At 31.1% G+C, this 21,993-nt stretch overlaps 2 protein-coding genes across 4 annotated transcripts; both read right to left on the bottom strand.

The window, feature by feature from the left end:
* Nucleotides 1-38: 38 nt before the first annotated feature.
* Nucleotides 39-3,943, bottom strand: LOC111288062 (serine/threonine-protein kinase-like protein ACR4). Its single transcript, XM_022878818.2, has one exon. It carries the CDS (start codon nt 3,074-3,076, stop codon nt 317-319), a length of 2,760 nt encoding a protein of 919 aa, XP_022734553.2. The 5' UTR covers nt 3,077-3,943; the 3' UTR covers nt 39-316.
* A 4,009-nt stretch (nt 3,944-7,952) lies between these two features.
* On the bottom strand, nt 7,953-17,931 carry LOC111287296 (uncharacterized). Of its 3 annotated transcripts, XM_022877739.2 has the most exons (8): nt 17,773-17,931; nt 16,967-17,121; nt 14,513-14,642; nt 14,277-14,389; nt 12,726-13,835; nt 11,258-11,338; nt 8,824-8,914; nt 7,953-8,125 (listed from the first exon to the last, which is right to left on the bottom strand). In XM_022877739.2, exons 2-5 carry the CDS (start codon nt 17,099-17,101, stop codon nt 12,777-12,779), a joined length of 1,437 nt encoding a protein of 478 aa, XP_022733474.2. In that variant the 5' UTR covers nt 17,102-17,121; nt 17,773-17,931; the 3' UTR covers nt 7,953-8,125; nt 8,824-8,914; nt 11,258-11,338; nt 12,726-12,776. The 3 variants fall into 3 exon arrangements, with proteins under 3 accessions (XP_022733474.2, XP_022733471.2, XP_022733475.2); XM_022877736.2 differs by lacking the exon at nt 11,258-11,338; XM_022877740.2 differs by lacking the exons at nt 7,953-8,125; nt 8,824-8,914; nt 11,258-11,338 and adding an exon at nt 8,937-9,086.
* Nucleotides 17,932-21,993: the final 4,062 nt, after the last annotated feature.

Below are 21,993 nucleotides of genomic sequence, written 5' to 3'. Positions count from 1 at the left end.
TTAAAAAGTCATATTCGATAACTCCGAAAATCAAATCTCAACGTCTGCTATTCATTATATCATTTGGGATTATGGTCTCTTTTATAAAAAAATATAATTCTCATAGAAAAAAAAAAATCCAATTTGTCAGAGTTGAATCACACAAAATTAAGCAGCTGTAAGTTACAAAACAAAAAGGCAGTCGTAGTGGCAATACTAGAAATCCTGAAATTACATCCTCCCATTCTCCATTTTTACATTTCCATTTCCATTTCCTTCAACAAACGAATCACATCCCTCCACCACAGATAACAATTCAACAGTCTCTGGAGTCATTTTAGAAATTGTGTTGCAAGAACAAGCTTTCTCGAGGAGAAGCAGGACCTATCTCTTCCTCCAAGCTTCTCAAAGTATCCCCAACACTCCCCACATTGCCCATGTTTCTTCCTTCTAAGTTCTTTCCATCAACATCTGCTTCCGATGCTGAAGATTTTCTCCTCTGAGAAGAAGTGACACTTGGGAAAGTAATCCATGAAGGAGCTCTGAACTCAAACCTTTGATCCTCAGGTTCTGCTACTTCAGTTTCCGAGACCGACCTGTTGGAAGACCTTTGAGAGGACTTCTTGTGCAATCTGTTGCTTCCCAGGATCACCTCAGTTGGCAAAATTGGTTGTTCACTACATGGACTGCCCATCAACTGTGCAAGAGCCCGCTCTAAGGCTGTGGTCACTTTATCCATTGATGGCCTCTCCTTTCCTCTCATTCTAACACATTTGCAAGCCACATTTGCAATCCTTTTTAAGGCTTCAAGGTCAGCTGGAGGTTTCAGGACTGGATCTAGAGCTGCAGGTAAGTTTCCTGACTTAATCAGAGGAACTGCCCACTCCACAATATTCCCTTCTTCATATTGCATGTCAATGGCTTTTCGTCCACTTAGAATTTCCAAAAGTAACACACCAAAGCTATAGACATCGGATTTAGTTGTGAGGTAGTGAAGCCTGTAGTACTCTGGATCAAGATAACCAAGTGTTCCAGCAGGTAGCTCAGCTAATGGGCAGCCACTATCGGCAGGTCCTAGCAAAGAGAGACCAAAATCAGCCACTCGAGCATTGTGTTCTTCATCGATGAGAATATTTGAGGATTTGATGTCCCTGTGAATCACTGGTGGACAAGCATAACCATGCAAGTATTCAATTCCCCGGGCAGCTTGGACTGCAATGGTGACCCTTCGGACCCAATCCAACTGCTCTTTCAAGGCTTTGCTATTTCCATGAAGATGCTGATGCAAAGATCCATGAGCCATGAACTCATAAACAAGAAGCCGCTCTCCACCTTCTTCGCAATAGCCGAGCAGATTCAATAGATGGGCGTGGTTCAGTCTTGACAGTAGATCTAGCTCTGTGTGGAACTCTTTTGAATTCTTCTGCTTATCCGAAGACATTATAGCCTTTTTGACTGCAACGACAGTCCCATCCTTCAATACCCCCTTATAAACACATGAGAAACTTCCCCTTCCAACCACGGATTCTTCTTTGAACCCACCTGTGGCCTTCTCAAGTTCTTCATAAGTGAACATCTGAGCTCTCCTGATCTTAAGCTCATCCAGTTCGGGACGGATTTTCCCATTGTCTTTTTGGTAAGAAGCACTCCCATTAGCTTTCTTGGACTTCGACTCATTTGATGAGCAGTGACAGCTCTGCAACCTGTAGCGAACATACAAAACTGCAGTTAAGGACACAATGGTCATCAGCAACACAGCAAAGGCAATCTCCGCGATGATGATTGGCAATTGCAGTGACCAAAACCTTTCATTCTTTCTACCATTAGCAGCATCAGAATCTGAAGAAGAACAATTTGAGAAGCATTCCACTGAGTTACAACTAGAACAATTAAAATCACACACTCTATCAGATTTCAAAGTACATTCAGATTTTTGGTACATTTCAGGAGGGCAGCCATTGCTGCAGGGCATACAAATATGAAAGTTAGGAGACTTGCAAGGTGCATTGTCTTGAGTAACTTCATAGGAACCAGATGCACAAGGAGTGTCTTTGCAAAGTCCAGGTGAGATAGCTAGAGGGAATGAGCTAGGGAAGCCAACACCCCAACAAACTGGGAGAAAGGATTTCTCGGCTATAACACCACAAGTGAAGTAATTTCCAGCTGCAATTCCATAGATTTTAACGCCTCTAGGGGCTGGGGTACTTGGTTTGACAATAAAACCCCAGCAAACCACTTCATGATCACTGCTCTTGATCCCACAAGCATGGAATTTTCCTCCAACAACCGTAAGCATCGGATCTTTTGGTGGCAAATCAACATTTCCTTGACGAGAATATGCCACTGAGAGTTCTTCTTCAAGGTTCAAGCTCCTTCCCCAGCAAAAGGCTCTAGAATTCAACCCGTCCAGAATTCCACACACATGATAACCACCAGCTGCAACCTTTTGAAACCTCATTTCTCTTGGAATCATGCCAATGACATGGCTGCTGGTCTCATCACCCCAACAGAAAACAGTCTTATTCTGAGAAAACAATCCACAATTAAACTCAGAGCCTGCAGAGATTGACTGGATCTGCCCATCAAATACATAGTTCTTGGTCATGTTATATCCCCAACAATCAACCAAAGCATAATTTCTTCGCTTTCCTGTTAAAGGCTTTCTCAAACCACATAAATGGTAATCTCCAGCACTTATTTCTATGTACTCAGCTCCCTTGATCATTGGCTGAGGAACTCCCATTTGGACATAGCCACTGCTTCCCCAACAATAAGGTTGGTTGGAATCCATCAACAACCCACAAACAAAGCCATCACCAGCAGTTAGACCCACAAATGGGAAATGAGAAGGGGTCCCATATATTACCGCCGAGTTCGATCCATAGCAGGTCACAAGATGAGAACCATCGGATTTTAACCCACAGAAGACAGGACCATTCTCACCATAAGAAATGGCAATGGTAGACATTGAGCCTAAACCTGAAACTACCCACCACAAATTTAATAAAGCCACAAGTTGTACAAGAAATTCAACTTTCCATGTGCTCATCAAGACCCACTGAGAGGAACCTCTCAGCACTAAGCTGATATCTCCCATTGCAGAATTCGAACCTAACTATTCAAAGACAATGGAATCCACACCCACATCAACACTAAACTTCAGATAATGGGCCACGAGGACTAGAATTTGAATAAGACAGTTTTAATGCTTTTGAGTTGCATGCTTCTCTTTTATACCAAGAATGCATATAATAAATCAGTAAATAGTACAGTCTGGGATGTAAAAATGCCTTTGGGAAGGCCAAATTCTATATTCAAACCTCATAATGCACCATTTGCATTCATGCTTCAAGAGAGCAAAAATTAATCAGCAGTAGTATAAAGTGTAAACATGATTTCCATCAAGAAAATAGTAATGGAGTTGAGATGTGACCAAAACCAAATATCAGAAGCTCCTTATCGAAAACCCAGATCAAATACTCCTTATTTATGCAAGTCTCGAATGGAAACCAAACCATTTTCACTGTTCTTAAAATATCAGGTAAGTTTTTGTTTCTTTCTCCTTTTTTCTTGTCAAGAAATACTTACCACCCACAAAGGTTTTTTTGAAACTTGTGATCCCAACAACTTTCAGTACATCACATTTGGAGCCACAAACTAGCTTAAGCAGCTATGAAGCTGTTGTTGAGTGAGCATTTCTGGCTGGCAAAACCCTGGCTACTAGCTCAAACTTTTGCTTTACAATTGCATGTAGTTACTTTATAAAAAGTGTAAATGAAAATAAAATGGAAATTCTTGACAACAAATCTAGTGAAAGTGGGATGTTGATAATGGTTGCTGTTGTTGCAGCCAAGAACGAAGTGAGAAAGAGAAAGTGTATTAAATGTTGATGAAACTGCAGCTACTCACTATTGGCGACGGTTGGTAAAGGCAATAAATGACAAGTTAAATGCCATGTGATCTTTCTTTTATCTTCTCTTGACAAACTTTCGATATATATACTGTTTATTACATGCATTATTACATTTCTCTTTCAAACTGGTTGCCCAACTTCAAAGTTCAAACTTTGGTTCTTATACTTTTCTAGCTTTCTTTAATTTACCATGTGTGATTGCATATTTTTTCTAGCTTAATAATTTAATAATAAATTCTCACACACTAAAATTTGACTTTTATCCCCTCAGAACCAGCTTTTCTCTTCAATAATTCAGCCAAAATTTTGATTTTTTTATATGATAAGAATCTAATAATTGATTTGTAAAATTTAGATTCTATTGTTAATTTTTTTTTTTATTGACATCCATAAGTTTAATATAAAAAATTTTAAAAATATATAGATGGATATATTGTTAACCAAAAGAAAAAAATAAAATTAAAAATAAATTGTTTCTCAAAGTTTTCCCCATTCAATAATATGAATTTAAAGACTTATTTCATTATTTGATGACAAAATCATTTAAGTTGGAACTTGGAAGAATCTTTTCTTTTCCAAAAATGACTTGAAGAATAAAAGAGTGGATTTAACTTCACTTATTTAAGGGTTTTATTCTAAATAGAATTATGCAAAATATTTTTGTACATTAGTTATGAAAGGTTTTGAATTATACAATTAAAAATAACTTTCTCTTATCTCATGAGTCTTATTGATCCCTTTTTAGGATTTCACTCTAAAAATGCTGTTATTTGGTTTGAAATTATTATTAAAATTCATAATGAAAATGTATATGTTGTTGTTAGAATGTTGGACTCTTAGTTTCAATAATAAAAATTAAATTTATGATAATCTCAAATATATAAAAGAAAAATGAGAAGGTTGTAAGAAAAAAAAAAAAGCTTTTTGTAAAGATATATAATTTAACATTTATCTCTATTGCAACCATTTTGAGATAGATAAAGTTTGGTTTTCTGTTTGCATTTTTAAATATCAAGTCTGGATCTAACCTGATTCATCTATTTAAAATTTTTTATATTAATATTATATTATTTTAAAATATTTTTTAAAATTAAAATTAATAATAACTTTTTTTGAAAAAAATGATATCCTAAGATCAATCCAAGTCAAGTTTGAAAAATACTTTTTAAGATCCGACTTGAATATGAATCATGCAAGTAGGTTGCTTGATCCATGAACATGATAAAGTTTAATATTTTTTTTTTGGAGAAATTAAAAAAAAAAAAAAGAAAAAATTGACGTATTCGTTTCTCTCGGACTCGCCTTGAAAAGAAAGGCGTAGGAATTAATTTCGAAGTGTGCATGTTGATGTTCAAATAATAATGATGGGTGATTAGGGCACCTAGCAGTCACAAAAGAAAGCGACCACGCTTCCATAATGCAATTTTTCCAAATTAAATTTCATATTATTATTATTATTATTATTTTAAAAGGGTCACCCAATATAAATGATCTTTCACATTAATTAATTCATATCTTTGTTAAATTTGTGGTCTTTCACGTTAATTAATTAATGTATGATTATAGCATCCCCTTTACTTAGATTTGTATGTTGTTTATGCTTTTTAGGATTTTATAATCCTACGCAAATAAATCGAATATAAATAAATAAATATATATTTATAATTTGTTTATTTATTTTTACAGTTGTTTGGGTTTGTTTTGTGTTCAATAAAAAAAAATTGTTTTATTCTTTTGAATTTGATTCATTTAAATGATAAAAAATTTACGTTCGACTCGATTAAATTAAATAAATTTATTTATGAATATTAAATGAATATGTTTATGAATATATATAAATAAACATATTCACGAATAGTAAGTAAATCATAATCAAATAAATTTAAATAAACATAAATTAATTTTAAAATAGAATTATGGTAAAGCATAAAAATATAATTTTATTATTATTATTATTATTATTACTAAACAACAAATGAATTAGTTTTCAAGGAATCTTAAATAGCTTATTTGCAGATATAAATGAATTAAATAAATTTTTATTTGTGTTTAATTCATTTTTGTTAAATAAACGAAAGTAAAAATATTATTAAAGATCATTTGTTGAATTTAATAAATAATAATAAATGAACAAAAAGTAAAAAATATTTATAAATGATTCATCAAAAATTTTATTCGTTTACATTCCTACCGTTGTTTTTTTACGGTGTAAAATATACTTATTTCTTCTCTTTCCATTTAAAAAAGTTTTACCATGTTTGGTGACACAGTAACATTACTCCCAAAACAATGTTCATGAATTCTCTTAGTTTGTATTTTCACATTGCCTCAGGGGATTCAAGCATTTCAATGCTTGTATCTGTGCTGAATTTTTAAGGAACCGCGTTACTATTATTATTATTATTATTATTATTATTATTATTATTATTATTATGATAAAAGTAGTAATTGGAGCCAGTCTTGTTCGAATTGGATTCTTTGGCGTTCCTATTGAAGTCAGGTGTAGGTCTTTAAAGTTTTGCAATCAAATCAATTTTAATTAAATTAGGTTTTGTATATAAATTATGCTGATTGGACCTCCTCTTTGTTACTTTTCACGTACTTGTGATCACTGTACATTTATATTCGAGTAAGTTTCACATGTTTAAATGTTGATGATATACGGATAGACTGTTGGTTTAAGTGATAAAAAAAAATGTGTTGTTGTTTTTAATGTTCTATTCGTTTAAACGGAGATGAATCCGCTAAAAGATTATGAAAAAATAATTTTTTATTAATTCGTAAGATTGGATGTAAATAAATTTATTTGAAGCAATCCGAAAAAAATATACTTCGAATAAAATTCAAAATTTTTTTGTAATTAAATTAAAAAAAATGATGATGATGTAATTATCATATAATGATAAAAAAAATTCGGGGGAAAGCTCAATCCACGTCGCGACATTCGACTTTTATTCGATCAAGTTCCATCTTTTCGTGTACTCTAGCCGTAAACCCTTCAATCTTGGCCATCAAAATTGTCTTTTTTTTTTTTTTTTTTTGCTCAGCATCAACTTACAAACCTGTTGTTCCAAAACAAAACTTTCCAGGTTGCCAATAATCGAGTGCTTTCTTAATCTTCCTTCACAACAACTTCAACTGCCACCTTTAAAAACGAAACTTCTTTGTCATCCCTTTCGCTGCATTGCATTCCTGTACCACTTCTTTTAGTTGTTGGTCAATGAGCTTGCCGTGAAGATTAAGATCACAAGTTTCTTCTGAATTTCATTGCAACCGTCAATCTGTTCTACCATAGCCACCCAATCCCAATTACCACGGACGGTAGATACTGGCCATTGATGTTCAGCGAGGAAAAAAAAAAAGAAAACAAAAGAAGGACCAAGAAAGAAAATCTGAGTCTATAGAAAATTCGGTTAATAGAGAGGCTGGAACTATGTTAGTAGAAATTATTATCCGAAAACTATCTAGGATCCCGCATTTTAAAAAATATTTTGAAATGTCAGACTAAATATTTTCTTTTATTTATTTTATTTGGGTTTGAAAAAATTTTGACACGTCTTCCATAGATTAATTAAGTACATAGAGATTAAAAGATTAAAAATAAATTAAGAATTTCAAAAAAAAAAAGTACAAATTAAGTGAGAATTTTTAATATAGTAATATTAAATTAAGGAAATACAAATAAGCAGGAATTAAAAATTAATTTGGATAGAATTTTAGAAGGGTTTAACTTCTCCAAATGTTAGCATTGCCAATATATATATATATATATATATATATATATATATATATATATATATAATTTTAGACCATCCTTCTCTCACCATTATTGTGTACTTCACTGATGCGAAGTTGGATAGACAGTGAAGCAAATAAACCCAACAAATTCAAGGGCCTAACAAAATTAATCCACAGCAAAAATATTGAACAAAGCTGAAATTTGACTGACGAAACCCTATTTGTTTGAAGGACGGAAGGATTAAAAACCCAGAAAAATCTACAAATATAGAGGTTTAAAAGGAATCTGTGGGGAATAAACTTAACTACAACGACATCGGCATTAGCAGAAAGAAATAATCTTTATTTATGCATCACTTTTCAAAATTTATGGTTTGCTTTGAAAATTTGCTGTAAGAGAACAAAAATTAGGAGGCACCAAACAACTTGAATAATAATACCTTTGTCACTTTATTATGTCTGTGAGAAGAACTGTTATCCAAAGAATGAAGCAACCTGCAGGAAATCGACATCATGTGTAAGAGGTTGCAGCATTACGAAATTTCTCGACAACTGAGCTCAAGGTAGAAGTTGGATCCTTAACCCTAAATAAGTTCTTTGCCATGACAATGCTACTAACAGAGATTTGGACAAATCAAGGCTTCATTTGGCACTATTTTCGCTAATATTCGACCTAGATGAATAGCAAAAAAGAGGGTATGAATTTGGTTCAATATGTATTAGTTTTAGCTAATTGCTCATTTTGCTAGTCAAATGAAGTATGAGGAAACAAAAAGCAGCAAACTAGATATAGCTTTAAGCAATCACCACAAATCAATTTTCCAAAAATGCATTCATCAGTAATAATCAGTCCATAGAAAATACAAATGTAAAACAAATATGATAAAATTTGACTAGTTATAAATATCATTATGTCGCCCAAGTAGGCGATCAAAACCTTGTTGACTTACAGAAAACATCTTGTGAAACAGGCACGCTTTCCCTCCCTCTATACAGGCATGTGAGGGAAGAAATATATACTTGTTGCATAAATTATTTCAGTTAAACCAACATTTTCTTATTTACTTAAATGTAAACTCAATCAAAGCTAAGTATTGGCTCAAATTAAATTATTATGTAGAAAATAAAGCAAAATTTTAGTTTTGCTTCCATCATGGTTTAGAAGAGAGAAGGAGAGGGTACTTCACACTTACTATAGACAATAATCGGCTTTGCGATATTGAATTCCTGACATGAACTGAAACCAATGCTTTGAATTTGGCCCGCACAGACTTCACAAACTCACTGAAGAAAAAGAATAAATTTAAATATATTTAGACAAATGGTGAAGAAATGCTAAAACATACACCACATCACAAATCTGGAAACTTCCATGTTCACCACAAAAGACTACAATAAGCCGCCCAATAAAGTAACGGATACTTTCGAATTGCCTCGGATTTTATTTGATTTGTGCCTGCTAACAAACATATCACAAGTTTTGCCACTAACAGAGCAGGATTTGACCAAGAACCCAAAAGAATAAAGGAAAAAAAAACTCTAAAAGAGCTCATTTTAAAGTTAACTTATTATTGTAATCTCATTTATTTGTTTAAAAGTCCAAGTTCTCAAGGGTAGCTTTAAACCTACTAGACCTGTCCATACTGGGAAATTAACTAATCACTAGTTTTAGTCAAAAGCCAGGAAATTAACTAATTGCATACTCTTTCCTGGAAAGTATAAACAACTTCATCTATAGCAAGCCCAAGATTAACAGAGTTTGCATACAATTATGAAGGCACACAATAGAAAAGATAAACCAGCAATGAGAATGTTTTCTTAAATTGAACAAAAAAGGTCCCCAATCAGTTTTATACGCTATTCATACATTTCAAATTCAGTATTATCTTTAAAAAGATGCAATCAAGCATGATGCAATCAAATAACTATCATCATAAAATTCATTAGATATACATATGCTAACTAAAGACAAACATACAACACATGCTCTGCATCAAAAACAGTGCATCTAGAATCTCAAACTTGTTCCCAGGCATGAGAAAAAGGTTGTGAAAGCCCAATAGGAGAAAAAACTTGGTGGAGGTTGAAGATCTTGACAGGGAAAAGAACAGGTTATTATAGGGGATATTGAGTTTTTTTACTTAGGTGATAAATTCACTCTCCATCTCTCACATGCATGATAAAAAGAACAGAAAACTAGTTGTGTAAACAAAGACAAGTGCACTACAAAACTAATAGCATAACTTCTTGTCATCTTCAGACTAACTATTGATTTCTTCTATGTTAAAACATAAAATCAGGAGAACAGAAAAAACAAAAAAAAAAAAAAAAACTTTTCTCATATAAACAAATGAATGGTTTCTTGCTCCATATGGGAGTGGGGGTGGGGATGCAGGATGGGGGTCTAAATCAATATCTGTAATTTTATTTCACCAGGGTGGCAAATGCCACAGTTAATTGCACAAACAAAGGAAATCATTAAAAAAGAACCTTGGAGAAGGACCTTCCTAACCAGATGGTTTGTGCTTCTTAAAATCTTGGCATCAAGCATGCTACAATCATTTTGATTGCCATCAATATATGCCCTCTTTTTGCCAAGTCCATTAGATTCAATGTTTCAAGCCCTCCAAAATTTTCAAATTACTCATCTTGTGAGCGTCTGGAAACGGCAATTATGCACTCAAATCAACACATAAAATAAATATTCCCTAGTACATAATTAAATTAAGAAGGATAATTAATCCGAACTCTCTCCCCAATTAATAATTTTGCTCCTATCCTGCAAGCAGTTTCATACAGGAAAATTTTTAGTTGTTTCATTGAGTATACTGAGAGAAAACAGATATTTATTTAGATTTCTAAGCCCACCTTCCTTCCCCTTCCAAAAAGAAAAACAAAAGAAAATAATAATAAATAAATTGATTTTACTAAACTCAATTATTCAGATTATCATCTAGAAAACAAGGAAAACTTGATAATTCTCTTTTTGTAAGTTAATTATTTTGTTCATGCAGTGGTGGTCTAGGGAGTGGAAAAGGAAGAAAATAATTTAATCTAAAAGAGACAGATAAGAAAAGAAGATTTTTCTACCCATATGATCAGCCCATTAGGGATACGATAGTCATAAAAGAATGGTCAAATGACTTAGCAATCTACAAATTTAAATGTCAAAAATAATACCTTAAACAATATTTCTCAAAATGATAGCCAACTAGTAAATTCTCGCACTCATATTAATAGAACAGTAACACAATGGAAAACATCATAAGAATAGAACCAAATTAGGAAGGGAATGAGTACAAACATCATGTCAACCGAGGATATATGGAAAAACATCACCATGTTATTAATATGCTACAAGTTAAACCAGGATGAGAGAAATTACCATCCACAAAGAAGATGCCTGATGAACTAAGGTATGGGTTCACCAAATAAAATTGATCATTAACCTATAAGCTTTAAAATTGAATACAAGATATTGCAGTTTAGAAATTAATAGCATTTATAATACCCTCTAAATATATGTTTGTTTATTTTCTCTAAGATAGTTCTATTTAGAGAGAAGGAGAAAAAAAGGTTCCTGACCTATCTGTAATCTAATTAAGAATAAAAAAAAAAACTACTCACTTAGAAAGAGCAAAACAGATTGATGTCCTTCACAGCACACAACTAATTGACAGCTGCTTAGATAAGGGAGAATCACAACCACTGATAATAAAAAAAAAAAAAAAAACCACCTTATCATCATTTTACAATGGAAAGGACATTGCAATATATGCAATTCTAAAACTAAAGTTACTGCAATGGCTATATCAGACGACTTCTTGTTTGATATGACAGTCAAAGTTGACTCATCTCCTCTTAATTCACATTGAATCTTTAACTTTATACTACAAGTTTAAGAGGTCATATCGTATTTGATATATCATGGTCTTTTATATTCAAGTAATGAGACATCCACATCAATAAGCAGGTTATTCATATAGGTTCTTATCCTCTTTAAGTTCTTTCACTTATGCTCAAGCTAGCTGTTATATGCATACGCTAGGCTTATAAGACCTAATTCTAGTAACTTAGTTCTAGTTCCAAACCCTAATTCTTCCAACCATCAAGTACCTTATTTGGTTAACAATAGAGAGCAGGAATCAACTTGTGTTATTTACTGACTGTTGAAACTTAAAAAATAAATTAACACTTTTTTTTTTCTTTTTTGCATATATAATGCATAATCAATAGCTTGGGCATCTAACTACTTTTTGCTTTTCAGATTGGACTTTAACTGATTACTAGGATTTATCTAACTAAAAAGTTATAACTCATATTTATCAGATTTTCAGTATATAAAAAGGTTTGTAATTCGATCTTTCTTTTTTGATGAAGGACAAACATCCAACAAGTATAATTATTTGAGCTTTATTTGCTTTCCTTGCGAAAACAGAACTTCATCCAATTTCATAGTCTTTCTCTTTTAGTCTTGATCTTCTTTTTTCTTTCCTTTTTCGTTTAGTACTTCCTTTTTCCACTACTTAAAATTGGATCCCCATATCAACCATCAATCAATCTCACAAAAGCCAAATTTTAAATCCAATTTCTTATTATACAATGCCCTAAGCACATATAAACTGATGAACAGCATCCACATTTCCGCCTCAAGACATGAAAGTTCACAAACAATGCCACTGTAGGGAGAAGGAAACGCATAGGCGAACAAGGAATGGGGAAAACAAATTTCTTCATTTAGTTATCTTGTAATCTACTGTTATCTGTTTTTTTTCCCTTTCTGCCGACCTTGATTGCTACTGACCAAACATTGTATCTAAACAATATGAAAGCATTTAAAAATGCAGCTACTTCAATTGTCTGTCAATGATTTACAATGACCCAAAGGCACACACATGCAAGCAGACACATGTCAAGCAAATTCCTTGACTAATATACATGCATTCACCATATAGAGCTGCAAAGAATGCAACATTTTGCCAATTACCAAGAAATGAAAATGACGGTAAAACATCAACCAAATACGGCCACTTAGTTATAATAGTTTGCTTTAAAGTATTATTATAGTTGGAAGCTAGAGGAGGTGAACTCTTACCTGTTCTTCAACTAATGTTGGCAGCCGGTTCCTATACGTCTCTTATCAAGCTCAGTTGATCCACCTACCAACTTGTTCTGCATAAATATTGTGCTTTGGAACAACCAAATCCACAAGTTCACTAGCTTCGCAAGGTGAATCTATCGCATCTTTCTGGTGAACAATTGGCATCTGCCATGAACCATCCGGCAGGCATCCAGGTATTATTCCACCAGGACTCAAAAGATTACAACTATTTTGCAGGGTAGAATTCTCACATATGTCATTTTCAAGTTTAGAATTCTGATGCTCCATTGTGAGAAGATTTAGTGGACCATCTGATATATTTAATACAGCATCACTGGCTAACTTCTTCATAGGAGAATTAATATTTGAATTAAGAGTTATCAAACACCCATCTTTGGCAGAGGATGCACCGCCAGGAATGATTTGCTCCCGGGATTCAGGACGAACTTTAAATAAGGTCAGTCCTTGATCTCCTTCTAAATGCTCCGACACATCTACAGCTATGGCACATGGTGTCATTACAGTAGAGCCCAAGGATCCATCATCTCCATCTGGATGATCAAGCTGCAATGGATTATTTTCTTTTATGATCAAACTTGGGGGCAATCCAGAGTGTACATGGCCATCCTTTTGTTTCCCTGCATCTACATTCAACTGAAAAAAACTTTTAATCTGTTTACTGTTCTCTCCAAAGCGCCCAAGCTCCTTATGAAAAGTCTGATATTTGCCATGGGACATATTCTGGCATATAGAAACCTCACTTTTCAATTTCTCAACCCACTCTGATGGCTTTGAATTTAAATCAACATAAAGGTTAATTCCCTCTTCTGAGCTGACATGAAACTGAAAAGGAGAGGGAGAAACCACTGGAGTATTTATCGAGGAAGGAAAGGCAGTCTTATTAGAACAAGCACCAACATTTGTGTCTTTGTGTTCAATTTGAGGGATACTGTTCATCCTTCCATCACTTGTGAAACTCAAACAATTTCTATTGAAGCATATTGTTGCGAACTCTTTATTCTTAAAACCACTGTTATCATATTGAGTAACGAACTGAGAATGTGGTGTTTGCTGGAAAAATATAGAGCCATCACCATAGCCATCCTGCATTGACACATAAAATTACATACAAGTTTTCAGTTCTTGAAAGCAAACAATTAAGCATTGAAGGTTAAAACATCCACATCTTTCTGCCAGCATACATTTTACTTAAAGCTGCCCTCAATTTAATTTTTCATCTTCCATAGACTAAAAGGCAAGTGTCATCCAGTAGAGTTCATGGTGCACCATTATTGTTTATTTTTCTTTTTCTTTTTTTTTTTTTTTGGTGATGTGGGGGGCTTAATAAGAAATCTTCTTACTTCTGGATAGATAAGAAGGTCTACATATTTCATCAAGAACAAATCCATTAACCTAACACATGCCAGATGAGAGAACAAGAGCTGGGGAAGAACAAGATAGGAATCATTTGGGATTTGTCTGGCTGTATCAGAAGTCAAAAAATATCCACACCAAAAATATAAACATCCATGAATAGAAGCGAACCTTTAGATAAAATTTATCCCCTGCACAACAACCCAATGCATTACATTTAACAGCTTGAGTATAATTCCCTCCATTACACCAGTCTATGGGACAAGAGATGAGTCCATAGCAATCTGCAGAAGCAGCCAAATGATATTCATACAATGATGCATCAATTATAGTGTGGAAATCATACTACTAAATTAGTTTGAGAAAACTAAGCACAACCGTATTAGGCACACAGTAAGCAGTGTTACCTTTTCCAGCATCCCTGAAAGAGTTTAATGATGCTCCAGGCTGCAGTTGTAGTTTCAGGGACAAAGGAAGTCCAGCCTCTTGAATACCGTATAATCTTTCTCCTGCGGTCATTGAAACCAATCCCTGGTTCTGCATATTTTTTCCAGGATATTTTATGATGGGATAAACAAGATCTTCAAATTTATGTAAACTTAGGAACTTTTTTTTTGTCAAATAAGAAACCCATGTGAAGAATAAGGAAATATCAGAGCTTGTTTAGTTTGTGATAGGCCAGCACCATTTGCATCCAAGTTTGCAACTTTAAGAAACTCTTATAAACTCAAGATCCAGATTACTAAATATGTTAATTCCGCAAATGTATTACAAGGAAACCTTGTACAAGTCATACTGCATAGAGATATCAACTCCACAGACACACGCCTTTAACATGCAATAAATATGCACAGTCACAACATCATTACCTTGTATATGTATACATGTACCTCTCCCCGTGTGTTATATACATATATATAGTTTGCAACTTTAAGAAATTCTTGTAAACTCAAGATGTAGATTACTAAATACAGTAATTCAGCAAATGTATAAATGAGGGAAAGAAAATACAAGGAAACCTTGTACAAGTGATATTGTATAGAAATATCAACTCCATAGACGAGTGCCTTTAACATGCAATAAATATGCACAGTCACAAAATCATTACTGCGTAAATGTCTACATGTATCTCTCTCCCTGTGTAATATATTATTTATATTGATTTATTACATGCATGCAAGAAAAAAAATTTAAGACTAACTTATAATAGATAAATGAAAGACCAAATAACAAATGGTGTACACAAATATGTGACCTAGCTAGAACCAGTAAAATTAAGAAGAGAGATGTTAATTAAACAAAAATAGAACCAAGTGACTAGACTCAGAAGAACGAACTTTCAAACAAGGAAAAGATAATGGGATGATGATGTGAGCAAACTAATAAAATCTCCAATACACATTGAATTGGTATAGATTGCATCTTTTTGTGCACATATTTTCCTAGGCTAGCAGCCTTATTTTAAGTTTCATTTGGCATGAAAAATGTGAATCAAATTAGCTCATCTCCAATGGAATGGGCTTAATTCAATAAAATTCACTATGGTAAGTGAAGCAGCTTATCTTGGCATGAAAACAAAAAGTAAGAGAACCATGATTGAGAAAAGAGATGCTAAGAGAGATGTCTATTTACAGAGACAAATAGTTGCACCACAAGCCAAAAACTTCTTTAATAAACAATAAGAACAAAACTTATGGCCACAAATTAAGATAAATAAAACCTTATATCACGACTATGAACATCCAAAAAATGAGATGGCATAAACATAAACCTTTTTTTTCTGACTCTGACAAGATGTAGTTATTTGGTAGGGGGACACTTTCCTAAAACTACATTTGAAATCAATAAAATCCTCCAAATTAGACCCTAAGATACTCATCAAGGCTTTTATTTGGTGGACATAACAAGGCAATACTGCAAAAGATGCCAATTTTAACAAAATCTTAGTGTAAAATTTGACTTTGCACAAACTAAAATTTCATCAGTTCCCAAAGATAAGTAAATTCTTCCAAAAAAGCATTTGCACGTTATTTCATCACCAAACTTTCCTTTTTCCCGATCATATCTACTTTCCTTATTTGAAGAAACAACCTGTCACTTATCATGAATGATGTGTCAATTTAATAAATGGATGTGATAGCGCATCAGATGGAGCAATTGCTCCATAAAATACTTCTTAATCAACGGTGGTGCCAACTTTGTTGCAAAGATACGCCTTGACATCAGATTACTGTAGACATTGGCTAGAATCCTCCTGTACTATGCTCGCTAGCATCATATTTATCTTAGTTGAGCTTTCTTAAAAAATTTGAACACTTCATCCTAAAATTTTTCTTCATTATTAAAATATAAAAAACAGGAAAGCAAAAATAACAACTGTGGAATTTAAAATGATTTCCTTGGCATAATTCCATTCTATGTTCTTATAAACTCCTTTTATTTTTTCCCTTTTTACCTATCGTCTTTTCCTTTTTTTTTTTTATTTGGATCCATTTTCATAAGTAGTAATAAGTATCCTCGACCAACAGAAAGGACATTCAATATAAATTTTCACAATCCTTTTTTATCCGTTACTTGCTTTCTACTTTGAAACTCGAAGAATTCCTTTTTCCCGCAACTTTCATATTAAGAAAGTTCTAAAACTACATTTAAATTCTAATCAATTACTCCTATCAATAAAACATGCCAACATAAAATTATCTGCTCAAATACAACATACCAAGGCACATAAATATAGCAGAATGAAACTATAAACTACAGTAAGTTGACATATCTAACAGCTAAATAACAACGAAAAGCACTATTATATACTTCACATTCTTGACTCTTAGTTACCAACCATTGCTAGCTCAACAAATTACCTGTAGATAAGAGGCCAGTGATTTAGCCATATCGGAACTCGACCTATTGGCAGGTAAACCATATTTCTTACACAAGCCTTGAAGCTCTTTCCTTGAAAGGCTATGATAGAAACCCTCATCTTCCCTATTTGCCATCTATTTTCTACCAATTAAATCTATAAAGAACAACAGCCAACAAATTAATTTTTGCATCATTCAATTCACTTAACAAATGAAAGTTCTTGCTCTAACTAGTTACATAAATTTCAATTTCAAACATCAATAATACCAAATTAAAAGTATATATATAGAGTACGAATATTAAACAAATAATAACAAAAAATTTGAAATATCAAATTCGATATTCTTACCTTAAAACTACTCCATTTTAAGAACCACACACACGCCAAAGAAAATTTTTCAAAAAAGAAAAAGGGATGAAAAAAAAAGAGATATAGAGTCACGTTTTCTCACGAACCCTATTTGGTTACGCAGAAACCGTTGGAAAATAAAATAAAAGAAAAGAAAGTAAAACCTACAAAAAAATTTTTAAAAAAATTTAAATAGCTCAAGTGGAGAGTTTCACCTAACGAAGTTGAAATCTCAAAGTATTAAAAAAAGAAAATAATTCGAAAACACAGAGCGTGACTTTTTTTTATTCTTGTTTTCATACATTTTCTTTTCTTTTATAATTAATTTTCATACATTTTCGGAGTAAGAAAACTGTTGAGAAAAGGTCAATATACAATTTTATTTTTAGGTTGATTTTCTTTTCTAGAAGAGAAGAAAGAAGAAAAATATGAGGAAATGGAAGGCGAATATTTTACCTGATCCAGTTTTTTTTGCCGGAAAGTGGCTCAGAAAGTGGTGGAAAATGAAGGGAAACAAAAAAAGGCTTTACTATTGAGCAAAGGAGAGAGAGAGAGAGAGAGAGAGAGGACAAGAGTCAGCAGATGCTGTTTGAAAATCTTATTTTGCAGTAGATTCAGATAGGATGTATGGGAATGGCACTCCCGTAAATAACGGATTATTTTGGACTAAATCTGCCCTTCTTTTTGTTGTACTCTTTTTTATCGAGGGAAAATCTAAATGCACTCTTTTTTTTTCTCTCAGCACTTTTTTTTTAATATTTTTAAATAAAATGATTTAAATATTGTTTTAAGTGTTTGGATATTTATATTTGATAAATTTTTTTATTTTTAAAAAATGTATGTTTAAAAAGTATTACAACTTTTCAAAAAATGAATTATCGAATAATTATAATATTTATAAAAAATACATTTTTGAAAAATTATAACACTTCACAAAATGTTTTTTTTTTTTTAGTTTTTAGAAAATTACAAAAAAAAAAGAAATTTTGTTAAATTTTTTATTAATTAATGTAATAAAAAATTATTATTTAAAAATTATAATTTTTAAAATTAATAAAAATTTTACCTATATTATTTTGATATTAAAAAAGAATAAAATTTTATAAAACTCTAATTAAATATTTTATCTTTTGATATTACGAAAAATAATAAAAGAATTATAAGATCTTATCAACATATAAGAGTTGAAAATTATTTAAAATTGTATAAATAATATTATTGAATATTATGCAACTTTTTTCAAGATTTAATATGTTAATTGGAGAAAAATATTATGATAAATAGATAGAGAGATTTTTTTAATAAATTAAAATTAATTAAAACTGTTACAAAATTTTAATAATCATACAAAAATTATTTATTAAAATTTGATAAAATTTAAGTTTATAAAAAATTATATTTGTTATTTTATCTTTAATTTAATTAGGACCTCATAACATTTTATTCTTTCTTTAAAATTAAAATAATAAATATAAAATTTTCATTAATTTTAAATTTTATAATTTTTTAGTAATAACTTTTTTCGTTACACTATTTCATAAAAAATATTTTAAAAAAATTTTCTTTATAATATTTTGAGAAGTGTTATAATTTTTTGAAAATACATTTTTAAGAAATGTTATGATTTTTTAGTAATTCATTTCTGAAAAATTATAGTACTTATAGAAAATATATTTCCAAAAAATCATAAAATTTATTAGATATAGATATAAAAACACTTGTGAGAATGATATTTAAATATTTCTACTTACAAAAAATTAAAAAAAAAAAAAAAGAAATGTAGAAAGAAAAAAGGTAAAGTGTACTTAATCGCTCCCTTCTATTTGAGAGCTTTTAAATGAAATTTTTTTCTTACATTTATTTTATTTTTTTTCAAAATTATTTTTAAATAAACTTAATTATTCTTTTCACTTTTAAAAGATTATAAGTATTGATAAGTCAAATAATTTACTCTAAACTCAAAATCCAAAAACACTAAATTTTAAATTTTAAATCTAAAAAATCAATTAAAAAAATCTTGTATCTTTAATAATTTTTATAACATTACAAAAAAAAACAATTTATTTTAAATAATTATAAGTTTATTTACAAATTAATAGACAAAAGCTATAATTTTAATAAAAAGAGCATCTAATTACAACATATGAGTCTTTTAAAATTCTTCTTATTTCAACCATCTAAGAGAATCAAAACAATTACTATTCTTAATGAAAATTTTAAGCTATTTAAATTTGAAAATTTTAAAAGCTTTGGAATATAAGAATCTGAAAGTTTTGAAAAGCTTCCATATTCAAATATGAAGAAACTTTTAGAAATTTAAAAAAATAATTAAATAATTTCACTTAAAAATAATTTAAAAAAACAGTGAGTGTGAAAAGTAAAAAAGAAGATGCAAATAAAAGCATCCTTTTTTACTTGTTTTTCTTTTATATAAAAAAATGAAAGTTTCATCAAATAAAATTTCAAAGTTTGAGATTTTTTCTTCTTTTGCAGTTTTTCAATGTGTTGTATTTATATATTTATAATTATTTGATTTTATTTATAATTTTATAAAAGAGATGTAACATATGATTTCGTATTTATTTTATTTTTTTATTTCGTATCATGGATTGGATGCCGCAGGATTAATCATTTACCAGAAGCAGAGAAGGGTTTGCCGCCTATACCTCTGCAGGCTAGCTGGTATGATCTTGAAAAGGTTGGACAGGATAATCAAAACAATGGGGAGGTAAGATTTGCAAGCAGGCTCCATTTGAGGGTCTGTTTGGATCGGGGATATCACGTCGTCCTTGAGTCCATTTACTACAGTAGTGATTTCAGGGCGACGTCCAAATTGTTTTGGCCTCCTACCATGGTGTCTTGAGGTTAAGACTCTTGAATACTGGTCGCTGCCGGTGTTGAAGTCGAAAGATGGACGTGGAACTCAACTACTGATGCTTATTGTGTAGCCAAATTTGGGCCTAAATGGGCAACGATAAAGCAAGGAGGATAAAAAAATTGAAAAATTAGAAAATTGATTTTATTTGGATTAATTTTTTATTTGATTTATATTAAATTTAAATATTAAATATATATATATTAAGTTTAGATTGAATTTTAAATTAAGATGTAAAAAATCAAAATAAAAATTCAAACTGAATTATATATTTTAATGAGTTTTTATATTTTTTTAAATTTTTATAAAATAAAAATAATTATTTATATATAAATATATTTAAGTATATTACAAATTTTATTAAAATAATATATAAAAAATAAAAAAATAAAAGTTAAAAACTAATAAATCGAACCAATAAATTTTGGTTAGAATTGGATCGGTTTAAAAAAGGCTTGTGTAAATTAAGATAGAATTTTAAAGATTTTATAATACTTTACATTATTTAAAAAAATTGAATCAAATTTGATCCAATCAAAATTGTTATTATATCATCACCATCTCATATCGGGATGTTTTGAAGATCTACTATAATATATATGTAAAGATTTAAACTCAAATCTATAAGTTATTTTTTGTAGAATAAAACTGTAAGATTTTCGAATCAAAGCAAACAATATTTCACAAAGTTAGATGCAGGCCTCCATAAATGGTATCGAAGCAATCATCAGTCAGACATGAGCTAAGTGCTATATGATAAGAGTCACTTCTATAATCTCAACATCTTGTGTAATTTTATGATCTATGTATGCTTTGTCTTGAACTTGTCTAACGTTTGTCTAACGTTTGTTGTAATTCGTCAAGCTTTAACAGGAAAAGTTTATAACGCCTTAATCCCATATCAGGATATTTTGAAAATTTGCTATGATATATATATATATATATATATATATGTAGAGGCTTAAACTCAAACTTATGAAATATTTTTTATAAAATAAAATCATAAAATATTTTGATTAAAACAGATAATATTTCATAAATTAAGTGTAACTCTATATAATTATTACCTTTCAAGGACGAGAACAATTGTGGACAGTTTTTGCTTCAAAGTGGAATGATCGATATAATTGGGAAGTTTAAATCCATATGCATTTATTATTTTTACACAATTATGGGTGTAAATGATACATTAATATTCACAAGGTATTTGAATTCGATTAGAATAAAATTCAAATTTGGTTCGATTATTATCGAGTCGAGCTCGAGCTCAAATAGCTTGACTTATCGATCGAGCAAAATTTGAGTTTTTTTTATATCCGCCTCAAGTAGCTCACGAGCCTAATCGAACTTTTATATTTAAATATATTTTTATTATTTTAATTAATAAAATATCTCGAATTCGAGTACAAATAATCGAATTCTTATCAAATATATGAATCGAACTTATTTTTATATATTAATCTAACTTAATCAAGCGAACTCTAGTAATTCGATTTCGATCACGAATCAAGTTCAAGCTAAAAAAATAAAATTTGATCAAATTTGAACTGAGTATCGAATTACGAGTTAAGAATTAAGCTTGAACTCAAATTTTTTATTGTATCAACTCGACTCGACTTGATTATACCCTTATACACAACCTTAGTTTCCCCAAAATCATTGTCTTCGTTCTCCCAATATTAATGTATCAAGTTGAGAGTTTAAGGCACCAAGCTACTCATACATTGTATATCCGAAGTCATTATTATTGAAGGGGTTAGCTAATCCAATGCAATCTTTTTCCTCAAGGTAACCTGCAGAAA

Source organism: Durio zibethinus, chromosome 4 (assembly GCF_047325235.1).
Source record: "Durio zibethinus cultivar Kanyao isolate XHJ-2024 chromosome 4, ASM4732523v1, whole genome shotgun sequence".
Classification (NCBI taxonomy): domain Eukaryota; kingdom Viridiplantae; phylum Streptophyta; class Magnoliopsida; order Malvales; family Malvaceae; genus Durio; species Durio zibethinus.
Note: the sequence above shows the minus strand (reverse complement) of the source record. Positions and strands in the feature narration are given on the sequence as shown.

Coding starts and splice junctions, on each gene's coding strand:
- LOC111288062 (XM_022878818.2), bottom strand. CDS start 3,076: ATGGGAGATATCAGCTTAGTGCTGAGAGGTTCCTCTCAGTGGGTCTTG.
- LOC111287296 (XM_022877739.2), bottom strand. CDS start 17,101: ATGGCAAATAGGGAAGATGAGGGTTTCTATCATAGCCTTTCAAGGAAA. Junction 14,643..16,966: donor CACTGGCCTCTTATCTACAG/GTAATTTGTTGA, acceptor AAAAATATGCAG/AACCAGGGATTGGTTTCAAT. Junction 13,836..14,276: donor GGGATAAATTTTATCTAAAG/GTTCGCTTCTAT, acceptor GTGTCAATGCAG/GATGGCTATGGTGATGGCTC.